Below are 13,586 nucleotides of genomic sequence, written 5' to 3' on the forward strand. Positions count from 1 at the left end.
CCATTGTAACGGCATCCATTTGGAAGTCTCGTCAGTGGCCTGCTATGCCCTGTTACATGAGCAAATAATTAAAATATAAGTAGGTACATATATTACAAACGATAAAACTTTTGTTTAAATCTTCTAACTTCTGTTTTAGATTTAGAATAAGATGCATATTACTACTATTACTAGAGATGCCCCGAATAGTGAATTTGGCCGAATACCGAATAACGAATATTCGGCCCCTCTCTCAAAGTGGCCGAATAGGCCGAATATCGAATAGTTGCCGAATATTCGTGGCATCTCTACATATTACATTGACGTTGCTAAATGTTCAAAAACATTCAGACTATCTTATGCGTGAGATTTTTATTGAGGTCCATTATTTTGATATCTTCACGGCTTATAAATAACTCGGATATACGCAGGTCTTCTATAACTCAGGATAAATCTATAAACCAGTCCAGCTAAAAGTCCACCGAGCAGCGGCCCGCCCCAATACACCCAGTTGGGCGAAGATTTTAGATATATTGACGTTGCTAGGTGTCCGACGGGGTTTAAGCTTGCTTTGTATTCTGTGACTGCGCAGAGGGAAGCTGCTGCACTGGAATGAAAAAAGTTCACTTAGGATTACGGAGTTTTTCAGAACATATGTATGAAATATCATTTGATATATACCAGTCGCTTTTCGGCGAAGGAAAACATCGTGAGGAAACCGGACTGATTCCAATAAGACCTAGTTTCCCCTCTGGGTTGGAAGACTTGGAAGGTCAGGCGACACTCCTGGATTTGTAAGCACTATGTAAGGTCTTGGTGAGAAAAAAAAAACTTGTTACGTGGCACCATATCATACGTGCAACTCAATCCATATCAGCATAATTTATATAAGTTAGGTATGTCATTCATATTCGAGTTTCTCAACTAAGTAAACTAATTACTCGTAAATGCATAAATGAATTGAATTAAATTAAATTATCATAAATGAATTAATTAACATGCGTTGCGGCATTAAGTCACATACTTGCATATCGCGGGTCGAATCGCCCAAAACTGAATAAAAATCATACCTGAGACCGATGGCTAAAGCGGCAGAACCAACTCCCCGGGCACTCCTCTTCGGGTCCGTCACGCTCAGAGCCACTGACACCAACAGAAACGTCTCAAGCACCTCCAGACCAAACTCCGAACCCTCCCCCATCTTCCTCGAAATTGTCCTCTTGTTATCTTTGTCCACAATCAATCGTGCTACCATTTGGCCTAACAACGCTCCAAGTATTTGCACGACTACGTAGCACAGCGCGGGAACCAGTTTTATATACTTGCAAATTAACATTCCTAGAGTAACAGCCGGATTTACATGTCCACCAGAAATATGGCCTGTGTATGTTATGATAGAAGCTAAAAGTAATCCATTTGCTAGTGCGAAGCCAACTGCAGATTTCATTTCGTGTATTCCTGAGAGAGAAATGGTTATCAATAGAAATGTTCCTATAAGCTCTGCTAACAATCTCCTCAGTATATCCCAATTTTTGAACTCGTGTAGTCCTATAGCTTTTAATATATTCATGGTTATTTAAAAGTTACAATTTTACTCGACAAAATCTTGTGACAAAGTCATCAAAGATTGATCTAGTTGGCTCGGATATGAAGTCATGTTTTAATGTTGTTAAATATACTTACGTAAATAATGTGGTTTGATTACTTCACTGGGAGTCATATATTTAGATCCAATTTTCCGCATTTGATTTATTTACATAATTTACCTGCCTACCTAAATTATCTCGCTTATTAACTAAAATTGTAATAACTTGTACTGTAAAAGTATAAAACTTTGCCCTTTAACATAACTTTGCCCACCGCGTCACAGTTCAGAAAAAGCGATATATCATCGAAGTAACTTAAATGTAGTCACAGATATACAATTTCTGAAGAAAGTGAAGAACGCTATATAACGGCACCGCTATCCCAGGAAACCAGAGCGGCTACCGCAAAAACCGAAATTCGCAAATTGCGGGGATCTTTCTCTTTTACTCCAATGAAGGCGTAATTAGAGTGACAGAGAAAAATCCCCGCAATTTGCGAACTTCGATTTTCGCGGTTATAGCCGTGTATAGATCGTTAGGCGTGTGTACAGTCAATAGTGGAAGTACAGTCAGCAGCAGAAGTTGCTAAGCGAGCGAGGTGTTCAAAATTATCTTGACACGTTCTTATTCTCTTAAGAATAAAGTCGCGTCAAGATCAATTTGAAAACCTGGCCCGCTTAGCAACTTCTGCTGCTGACTGGACCTAGCTAAGCCGGCAAGGTGTTCGAAATAACTTACGGCTCGATTCGGAAAATGAATTAGATTTCTACTAGACCAAGTTACGATACGGATAATTTAAAGATATTTGTAAGATAGATATGTCAAATTTGACGTTTCCGCGATTCTGGAGGTCCTCTTGAACGATTTCGACAAGTTATGACTTAGAGTGACTTAGATATCCAAGTCACATCTAGTCGATATCTAATGTAGATCTAGTTGATCTCTAATCGTCTCAAGATCTTGTGATTATCTCGAAATCCGAATAGGCCTGTTATACACGGACACAATAGAACAAAATCAAGAGTAGATCATTTTGAACACGTCACCCGCATAGCTTCTGCTGCTGGCTGTTCACGAAATTCAAGCCTTGACTGCGTAGAATCACTGGTTCTTTAGAGCTGTCAATTTAACATTCTCGAAACTGATTAAGTAAAAGGAACGGAAAAGTTAAATTGGCATCCAAGGGTAGGACGGGACACGCAAATTACTAGAGGTGGGCCGAATTTGGACTTTGCCGAATATTCGGTTGGGCTAAAAAACTGTCTAAAACGCTGAAAACAAGTTCATACGGGTTGTCGTGGCTTCCGACCTCCGTGGCGACTTGACAGACCGACTGACTGACTGGCTGACTGACATACATATTTGGAACTTTGGAACTACGGACTTTTAAATTCAAAATTAGACATGACAACAAGAAGACAAAACCAGACCAGTTCACGACAGAGCCGACCAGGACGGACGACCAGACAGACACAGGCACAGCACGGGTCGGCGATCTGCACTCCTCGTGTTTTTGACCTTTCCCCTCTGGACCAGCCGGGAATGTTTAAGAAAAAAAACGGAACCGTCTCATTCCTGACCGCGAAGTGCACCTGCGCCAGCTAGCGGACGCCCTTAAAAAAGAATTTGTTTATTCGGTAAATATTCGGCAGTTCAAAACGAACTATTCGGCCGAATACGAACATTGAAAAATATGCCGAATACCGAATAATTACCGAATATTCGGCCCATCTCTACAAATTGCCAAACTTTGCGGGCAGCTGCTTGTGTACAGAGGGGAATCGAAGTTCGAGAATAAAGGTTAGCGTGAAATATTTGACTTTAACTTGTTTTTAAAACAATTAATTTCATTACAGGTATTGGCCTCATCAACTAACTTACTAGTTTTTTTTTTACTTTATTTTTATATTCGTATTAAAACCTTTGGTAATATCGTAGCATTTAGGTTGACTCACGCTAGACCGGGCTGTGACCGGGCTGGAGCTACCGGCGCTTCGTTTTCTACGGAAAGCACCACGTGATAGAAAAATACATGTCGGACGCCTCGGCCCGGTCCAGCGTGAGTCATCCTTTATGGTGATTAAAAAACCCCAATATTTATACCAAGCTACTTCAAGATCACAAACCTACATATCTACAAACTGGGTAAATAACAGTGTTATTAAGACTGTAGTCTTCTGTTACGTACTTTCCCACATTTCAGAAAAATGTCACTTCTGTAGACAATACCTACAACAAAAGTTAACGACCTGGGTACATGTAGGTAGGTACCTATATCAAGGTTTTCTTATTTGAGTCTCAAGTGACGTCAATGTGGCTAATTCCGTCATAGGAGCATTAGCTATTCCGTACACGAGCATATATTTCTTTGATTTTCAATCGTAGGAAAAAACCACCTGTTTTTGATTGCTGAAACTAAAAGCAATCGCTGCTTTGTCGATGAAATCGTTGTTCGAGAAAAACGCTAGTAGACGGAATAGTCCCTATAACGGAATTAGCCACATTGATCTTACTAGGAACGAATTAAGGATGACTCACGTTAGACCGGGCCGTGTCCGAACCGGAGCTTCCGGCGCTTACTTTTCTATGGCGATGCTTTCCATAGAAAACGATGCGCTGGAAGCTCCGGCCCGAACACGGCGCGGTCTAACGTGAGTCATCCTTAATTCGTAAGCATACAATAAATGTGTATGCCCAAAAGCTTTATTCTATTGTTTGGCTCATTTTTGCTTACGAAGTTTTTATAGCATCCCGCTTCGTTCGTAAGATTAAGTGATTAAACATCGATCGTGTGGCACACTAACCTTAATTAGAGAGCCTACCACGAAGCACGTTCGACGTGTTGCCTCTCTGTCGCACTTGTAATATCGTTGCGTAAGTGTGACAGGGAGGCAACACGTCGAACGTTCGCGGTAGGCCCTCAGTTTCGGTGCCGACTCCGATATGCCAAGCGTAAAATTAAGCTCAACAAATAAATATTAACTATTAAAACATAGAGTTTGTTTTGTGTTACTTGTATTAAAACATAGCAAAATATGTGCAAACGATAAAAAATGCATGATGATATGCAATATTACCTACCATACAGCTAATGCATTTAACCGATTTGCAAGACCGAAACTAGTGATCCGATGTGCCACGTGAACAATAGTTTTGTACGGAGCACTAGATAATATTATTGGTAAAATAATTATTTTAATATTTTACTTGGGCGATGTTGCTGACCAGGGCGCCAACAGTGAAATTAGGGTTACCTACTACTTTTACTTACTAGCTTTTGCCACTTTTGCCAACCCTGATTTTTAATGAATTGCAACATTGATAACGGGTCGGTAATAATCATAGGCATTGTTATACGATCGGTTACTGAGCGCAGAATTGTGCCGTTCTCGATAACGTTCTCCGTTGACTTATGGGAAACATTCCCCATACAAAACGGAGAACGTTCTCGAGAACGGCAGAGCTGTCGAGGTTCTCGAGAGCGATTAAAACGCTCAGAATAAAACCATGGAGGAATCAAGGCCATATTTGGATAACATTCGCTAATTACGTCAATTCTTGTTACCAAAGTAATACCCAAAACATTTTCCTTAACATCAGTTGAATTATTAACTGTACCATCGTCCACACTGTTAACTGTGCATCGGTTGACTTTATGCCTTTTGTCATAAGGTCCATCGATGTACAGTTAGGAGTGTTGCTGTTTTAAATTCTCATTTATTTTTACGTGTGAGTAATGTATAACTTTATCCTGTTCTGATAATTTATGTGCGTTCGTACCATTTCTGCCTGGAGTATTTGCCGTAGTGGTCATATCAGAAAACAACAAAATGGGGTTCGGTGAATCTACAGTAAAATTTTTGCTGTTCATTTTCAACTTGGTGTTTGCGGTAAGTTCTCTTTTTTTTAATATTCATGCAGTTACAATAGCTTTTTTTATTTAAATAAATAAATATTATAGGGCATTATTACACAAATTGACTAAGTCCCACAGTAAGCTCAATAAAGCTTGTGTTGTGGGTGCATAGACAGCGATATATATAATATACCTATACATATATTTATAAATACTTAAATACATAGAAAACACCCATGACTCAGGAACAAATATCTGTGTTCATCACACATATAAATGCCATTACCGGGATTCGAACCCAAGACCATCGGCTTCACAGGCAGTTAGTGACACTTAAACAATTAAATATTCAGTTAGCCGTCTTTTTTTCCATATTTTTTATAGTTTTCGTCGTAATTCCATCATTTTTATATTAAAATGAAACTAAACAATTCCCATACCGGAATTTCGACATGTAACCTCTCCATAGTCTCCATTTCCGGTTTTGAAATATCGTAAAAATCGGTACGACATTAATTATTTTGGGATTCAGAAATCAGGTTTTCAATTTTCATGCGCTATTAATAAGCGTATATTTTAAGGGGCTTTTCGGAAAAAATGGTACCATATACTTTCTTTCGTAAAAACATCAACTTTTGGGTTATTTAGACTTAGAATCACGAGTACTATTGAATGAGACAAAGTAATAAACTGTCCCCAGTTTTTCATACAAATTTTGGGTGTCAGTTATGTAACAGTCCATTCAAAATGTATGTGAAAATGCGTTACAAAACTGTCATTTTTTTGGACACATTTTTTTTCTTTATTATATCGATATAGTCCTCGTGATTTTGAGTAGAATAGGTTATTTCTACTCAAAATCACGAGGACTATATCGATATAATAAAGAAAAAAAATGTTGATGGATTTTCGAAAAAAGTAAATGGTACTAAAAAAAGAAAATGCTCTTAAACCGGTTCTGAACCCTGTGTGCGCGTGTAGGTACTCTAACTTAGAAATGTGACCTTTTTTTCCTAGTTGGTCGGCGCGACGCTCCTAGGCCTTGGAGTGGCTGGGTACCTGAAAGTAGAAGCTGTTGCGAGGATTCTTGGACGCTATGGAGGCCATGTGCCCATCTTCTACATCGTACTGGGGTCGCTGGTGTTCGGCGTCGCGTTCTTCGGGTGCTGCGGGGCTGTGACCGAGAGTCAATGCATGCTCTTTACTGTGAGTACACGTGTATCCAGAGTTGAAAATAATGAACGGGTAGTGTAAAAGGGCCGAAATAAAAGCACTCTACCAGTCTACAATAGTCTAATCTAATAAATCGAAAATCTTTAATTAAAGCTTGAAAATATTAAGTACCTACTTACCGGCTAGAAGTCATATTTCCCGGAAAAAAATATGATTATTTACGTAGGTCTATGTCTGGTCTGAAGCAATATTTTCAGCTCCAATTGAACTCCCTTTAGGGATGTATTCTCAAAAACGCAGTAATAACTTTTCATTTTTTCTAAAATCACTTCTTTCTAAGAAGTTTCAAGTCCATCGCTCAAAAAAAAAATCTGTACAAACGTTCAACCCCTTTTTAACCCCCATAGCCACCAGCATAGTCATTGCTAGTATTAATGGTGCTAACTGTACCTATATAAGCGTTTATGATATGACATCAATTTCAATTTTATGGCTTTCCTCAACGAATTAGGTACATACCACTACTCGAACTAAATTCTGCTATGACAATATCCTCACCCTCGTACCTACCTATACTTTTCCCGTTTATGTTACCATTTCGCTGGCCCAATATTGGCAATATTACAGGGTTCTATGTTACATTTTCAAGATAGTTGAAATTCGACTTAATGTCACTATGACAACGTTCAAATTTCAGTTCGATAAAAGTGAAACATAGAACCCTGTAATATTGGGCCAGCGAATTTTGTTGTAATCACAATATTTAATCGAACAAAGCGAAGTTCTTTAGGTACATTATCAAACGCAGCTGGCTAGGGTACTTACGTCCCGGTATTTCGAAGTTTTTTTCCGATAGGTAGTTTGTTCCGCGATAACTTTAGCAGATATGTTCTAATTTAAATTAAATGAAACTAGGTGAAATAATCATTTGTCTGTATCTGTCATTTTGACTTAAGGGGCCCACTGATTAACAGTCCGCCGGACGGTATCGGCCTGTCAGTTGTTCGGAACTGTCAAAATTTTGTTCTAATTAACTGACAGGCCGATACCGTCCGGCGGACTGTTAATCAGTGGGCCCCTTTACGTATTTGTCAGAAAGGGTTTAAACATAGGTAATTTAACTAAATCAGGCCCGTAAAATTTTATGAATAAGGGGAAACTGTTTTGTTACAAGTAGTTACAACATATTTCTTATCTGTGAAAATGTTGTTATTGCGTAATTAATAATTATAACCCCATTACTTATATTGCATATTGTTTTATTCCAGTTCTCTATCTTCATGGGTATACTGATGGCCCTGAAAGTAATTCTGATAGCTTTGGTGTTCGTGAAGAAGGAGTGGCTGGATGAAGTTATCACGAATACTAATGAGAAGTTGGAAGCTAAAGGCGTTTTAAAGGACCCGGTGGACCCTCAGACCATCAGGATTTGCTTTGCTGGCGTTTGCTCTGTCATTATCGCCGTGGAGGTGAGATTTCTTTCCCAGTTTAAGTATGTGATTTCTGTGCCGGTTCTTGTAAGGCACGTTCAGGAGCCTCGCGTTACAGAGATGAAGATGCTGCGGTGGATGTGCGGCGTTACGCGCGCTGACCACATCAGTAACGACTCTAGAGGTCCTAAAGTCACGATCCAAAAAAATAAAATTAAGTGATGATGACGTGTTGTATATCATTTGAAAGGGCTTAATTAGCACATTTCAAATATATTACATATTGTTAACTTTTGCACCAGCGGGCTCAGCACGGTTCCATTTTTATCGACTATCACTATGCGCGTCCCTTTCGCACTTACATACTTGTTAGAACGTGACAGGCATGGTGACAAGGGATAAAAACGCGACCGTGCTAAGCCGCCAGGATTTACTTGCAAGCACCCGATTAAACATTAATTTATCGGGTAGGTAATTAGAACTACGAATCTACAAGCGCTCTGAATTTTATCTGCGGGCTTACCAGACTACGGCAATACAAGAACGTTTTTGCAAACGAAATTTGTTTGCCTACTACAGGGTGTAATCGTTAAGTGTGGCCAGGCGATAATTCGTAAATATAACAGATATCAGAAAACTTCAAATTGATATCGAAAGTGCGTTACCTAATGAGTAAAATTAACATACAGGAAATATTATACATAAATGTTATCATTTTTAAATAAAAAAATACAATATAATATAATTTACTATTTTTTTTATATATTTACAGAGATATTCAGAGAATAGCCGTGGTTGTATGCCACAATTATAAACTCTAAGGTAAAGTGGCATACGACCACGGCTTATTTTAAAAATGATAACATTTATAATATTTCCTGTATGATAATTTCAGATAAGAATTTTATCTTGTTTCATACTTTTTAGAGCGCGATTTGCAGTAGTCGGGTTTTAGTTTTTGAACTTATTTTTTATTCAGCTTTGCATTGGCTTATACAGCCACGAGAGACATATTGTTCTTCGCATACAGACGCTGCATAAATCATCTGTCAAGACATAGTCTAATAAAACATGGTCTTCCATTCCCAGAGTGACACGGGCCTACGTCACAACAACATGGCCGCTATATATAGCGCTATCGCATATTATCATATAGCGCTGTCGCATGATGACGTAGGCTTGTGTCAGTTAGGTGACCTAGAAAAGACGGGAATGGAGTACCAGGCGGAGTATATTATTATACCATGTGTCAAGAGTTAGCATCAAAAGTACCTATAATCTGTATCTTTAGGGTATTTAAATAAAAGTACACAAAATCTACCCTCAAATGGCTCCTTAAGCCAGTTTATACTGTAATGCTTTGCTACTTATTTCTTCTTCCTCGCGTTATCCCGGCATTTTGCCACGGCTCATGGGAGCCTGGGGTCCGCTTGACAACTAATCCCATGATTTGACGTAGGCACTAGTTTTTACGAAAGCGACTGCCATCTGACCTTCCAACCCAGAGGGGAAACTAGGCCTTATTGGGAGTAGTCCGGTTTCCCCACGATGTTTTCCTTCACCGAAAAGCAACTGGTAAATATCAAATGATATTTCGTACATAAGTTCCGAAAAACTCATTGGTACGAGCCGGGGTTTGAACCCGCGACCTCCGGATTGAAAGTCGCACGCTCTTACCGTTAGGCCACCATCGCTTTTATTTGCTACTTATTTGATCAATAAATAAATAAATGTCTCATTACAGATGGTCGGTATGGTGTTCGGGTGCTGCCTTGGTGTCCACGTGCGTCGCAGCAACGGCCATGGTTATGCATAGACCGCCCACGCTGTAAATCCTCGTACAGCCGCCATCAGATATATCGGAGCGGCTAAGGCACTCACAAATATCTGAACACGCCTCTATTGTCAAGGCGTTAGAGTGCGTGTTCAGATATTTTTGAGCACCTCGGCCGCTGCGGTATATCTGACGGCGAATGTACAACACGACGTGGTCATGCCCTCAAGATGCTGTAACCACTAAAGGTTACATTCAGATTGGGACTGCAGCAACGCTGCACCAGTGCAGAGTGGTGCTGCGTTGCAGCTGCTAAAAGTTGTTGTCGTTACCGCACTGTCAAGGTGACATTCGGATCTCCACTGCAGCTGCATTATGGTGACAGTCCATTTCCAACGATTGATTTTACTATGGAAACTATAACATCGACGAGTTCGTACTAGTAATGAAGCTGCGGTCAGAAATTGAATGTTACCATTATGGTAACATTCCATTTCCAACTACAGCTGCATTACCATTCATTTTACTATGGAAATTGACAATAACACCGACGCGGTTCGTACCAGTAGTGCAGCTGCGGTCAGAAATGGAATGTTACTAATACTGGTGTCGCGCAATGACCTTTTATTTATGTAGACGTGTGACGTTCATAGTTGACAAAACTAAAATTTGATCCAACGATTTTGACAACTTGACAGGTTGGCGTCACCCATACGACTAACTAAATATAGGTTCCGGAACCTATATTTGATGGCTCACGATCGTGCGCCTGGTACCATATCTACCTCTTTTTACTTACATCCATGGTGTCGCGTCTTTGTTTCCGCCGCTGTATCTGTCATTTTTCTTGATTAAATAAGTGACGGAATGAATGTCATAATCGTTACAGTAATGCAGCGGTGAATGTCACTTATTTTATCAAGGAAATTTACGTCAACGTTACTTTCATGATCACTCATTTTGTCAAAGAGATTGACATTGACATCGCCTATTTCATGCTGGTGCAACGATGCAGTAATTCAAATATAACCTTACAATATAGGCCTGATTGCAACACACACATTACACAATCGATTTACTTAACAAGTAAGACTTCCTTAAGGTGACAGTCCATTTCCAACGACAGCAGCACTACCATTCATTTGACTATGGAAATTGACAATAACACCGACGCGTTCGTACTACTACTGCAGCTGCGGTCAGAAATGGGATGTTACCCTTACTATGGAAATTGAAAATAACACCGACGCTTATAATAGTTCAGTTGCGGTCAGAAATGGAATGTTACCCTTCGGGCGTTTTTGCCAGTTTCATCTAACATAATTATGTATTATGATCACGATTCTTTTGAATTATATTTCTTGATAAAACTTTTGATATTTTATTTTCCTCCTAAAGGGGTCCACTGATTAACAGTCCGCCGGACGGTATCGGCCTGTCAGTTAGAACAAAATTTAAACAGTTCCGAACAACTGACAGGCCGATACCGTCCGGCGGACTGTTAATCAGTGGGCCCCTTAATCCTGTTTTTAGTGTCTTCCTAATTTATTTAATCAGAAATGTCACATTGAACCGCTGACAGATCATATCCATGACAATTTGGTAGGAAGTAATTACTAGAAGAATATACCTCTATGGTTCGTTAGAAAGACAAGTTCACAGTGGCCAGTACGTTATACGTTTCGAAGTTAAAAACAAGTGGTCAGTTAAAAATATGTGTTCTACGCAATTCGATGTATGGATATATGCAGACATAGGATTCTATGGGGCAAAATTTATTGACAGCTAAGGAGTTCCTATATCGATAAACTCAACTATCGATGTTTCTCTCATGTATATACTAGTGATCGCTCCAAGTTTTGTTTGTAAAAATAAATTTTTATTCAAAGTATTAACATGAAACAAAATAATAAATAAATTTCCGTTTTCTTTATTTTGAAGGGATTTTTGAAACTTCACTTATCGTATTTTTTTTTAATCTAGCGGTCATATAAAATAGGCTTTGTGTAAACTTTATCATCAACCCCGAAATAATACTACAATAAATAATATAAACGAAACTGCAGGCGGTCACTAGTATTAGGGAAAAGTATCGATAATTGAGTTTATCGATATAGGCTTAAACTAATAACGCATAGACAGATAGTCCCCATACGGCTAATCTGCCAAAAGTGAAGCCGAAACACGATCGATGTGTGCGTGGGAGGCTCGTGTTTTACGCTCAGCAACACACACACATATACAAAAACGTGTTGCCAGTATATAGATATTTCCCTCAAAGTGGGGATTTAACAATATCCTTAACACTTGGTTATTAATAATTTGTGTGTAGATTTAATAGCAAAAGCTTTTTATGTTTATTTAAGGATTTTTTGCATTAGAGTCCTTTGTGAAATAAGGTTTAAATAAAAAAATTGATCCATTTTAACAATTTTTTATTTAAAATGTGCATGAAATTACTACATAATTTGAAATAAAATTATGAAATATTTAAAAATATATAATTTTTATATAATTACACAAGGAACTTCAATTAAGCGTATTCAGTTTAGAGTGTAAACGTCATGTCTCATTTTGAGAAAAAAATATTCACTACACTGGCAACATTTATAACAAATGGCGGCTGACGAAACATTGGATTTTTGTAGTTACGATTACGTAAAAATATCACTTTAAACTCTATACTTACGCGTGAAATGTAATATAAGTCGGTTTGTTTTTATGATATGATGCTTTGTGACACCCATTCAATGCACAAACAACCATTTTTCCTGTGTTTTTGATTTTTAAACGGGAGGTGTACACAAACCGACGTGACCTTGAGTACTGCCAGGGCCGATCGAATACGGTGACACGAGTGCGACGTGACGTCGCACTTGAAATGGCTTCACTAGGGATGTACGAACACTCGATCTATGCCTTATAAATCTATGGATATAGGAACTCCTTAGCTGTCAATAAATTCTGCCCCATAGAATCCTATGTCTGGATATATGGATAGGATACCTAAGTATGTTAATATCCAGAGAGGAAAATAGAGACTACGTTTTTAAGGAGAAGCGGTCACGTGACTTCGTCCTCTTTCCTAAACATCGAGTTTCTCTGACTGTTAGTCTAGTAGGCCAATTCGAGTTTTAGTTATTCGATTTGATTCCGATATGATACTGATCTGTCAGTGTCAAAAGTGATATTTCTTCAACCAATAACGTCACTTTCGGCCTGTAGAGCAGATGTCATGAGCCCTGACGCATTTGATTGGTGTTAGTATCTAATTTATAGTTCGTCAAGCAGCCCTTGTCAGTAGAAAAAGGCGGCAAATTTGAAAAATGTAGGCGCGAAGGGATATCGTCTCATACAAAATTTGAATTTCGCGCCTTTTTCTACTGACAAGATTTGCTTGCTTCTATATATCACATTTCAGCATTTTGAATACGCACTGGTGTTCAAAGTTCCAAGCATAGCAGCCATTGGAATACTCATTAAAATCCTTAACCTTATTCTCGCGCAAAAAGGTCCAAATTAAATCTGATTCTCCAATGGCTGTTACGGCTGTTATACTGATGGGGCATAGTACTTGCTTCGAACGAAGTGTAACTATGGAGAAGATAAGGGGTGTAGGGAAATGACCGTACGTGATGGTCTTATGGAACTTTCGGTAGGAGAAACTAAGAAAGCGATATTATTGTTTGTCTTTGTCCTGTACGGATATGATGGTCGTTCTTGTCTACGTGACAGCGTGATAAAACGGTGTCCGTCACTTTCTATCCTACGGTGTCAAAAATGACAGT

General features: G+C 38.9%; 2 protein-coding genes across 2 annotated transcripts; one reads left to right on the forward strand and one right to left on the reverse strand.

The window, feature by feature from the left end:
- Positions 1 to 343: 343 nt before the first annotated feature.
- Positions 344 to 1,582, reverse strand: LOC134796923 (aquaporin-like). The gene is made up of 2 exons (XM_063769118.1): positions 1,050 to 1,582; positions 344 to 586 (listed from the first exon to the last, which is right to left on the reverse strand). The coding sequence occupies exons 1-2, from the start codon at positions 1,547 to 1,549 to the stop codon at positions 379 to 381; spliced, it is 708 nt and encodes a 235-aa protein (XP_063625188.1). The 5' UTR covers positions 1,550 to 1,582; the 3' UTR covers positions 344 to 378.
- Positions 1,583 to 4,986: 3,404 nt separating this feature from the next.
- LOC134796924 (tetraspanin-5-like) lies at positions 4,987 to 10,247 on the forward strand. Its single transcript, XM_063769119.1, has 4 exons — positions 4,987 to 5,455; positions 6,439 to 6,627; positions 7,863 to 8,063; positions 9,769 to 10,247. The coding sequence occupies exons 1-4, from the start codon at positions 5,396 to 5,398 to the stop codon at positions 9,838 to 9,840; spliced, it is 522 nt and encodes a 173-aa protein (XP_063625189.1). The 5' UTR covers positions 4,987 to 5,395; the 3' UTR covers positions 9,841 to 10,247.
- The last annotated feature ends 3,339 nt before the right edge of the window (positions 10,248 to 13,586 follow it).

This window comes from Cydia splendana, chromosome 14 (assembly GCF_910591565.1).
Source record: "Cydia splendana chromosome 14, ilCydSple1.2, whole genome shotgun sequence".
Classification (NCBI taxonomy): domain Eukaryota; kingdom Metazoa; phylum Arthropoda; class Insecta; order Lepidoptera; family Tortricidae; genus Cydia; species Cydia splendana.

Excerpts from the sequence above, each read along its gene's own strand:
- LOC134796923 (XM_063769118.1), bottom strand. The coding sequence starts at position 1,549 with ATGAATATATTAAAAGCTATAGGACTACACGAGTTCAAAAATTGGGAT. Across the intron at positions 587-1,049 it reads GCTTTAGCCATCGGTCTCAG|TGCAGCAGCTTCCCTCTGCG; the intron begins GTATGATTTTTA and ends TTTTCATTCCAG.
- LOC134796924 (XM_063769119.1), top strand. The coding sequence starts at position 5,396 with ATGGGGTTCGGTGAATCTACAGTAAAATTTTTGCTGTTCATTTTCAAC. Across the intron at positions 6,628-7,862 it reads GTCAATGCATGCTCTTTACT|TTCTCTATCTTCATGGGTAT; the intron begins GTGAGTACACGT and ends GTTTTATTCCAG. Across the intron at positions 8,064-9,768 it reads CTGTCATTATCGCCGTGGAG|ATGGTCGGTATGGTGTTCGG; the intron begins GTGAGATTTCTT and ends GTCTCATTACAG.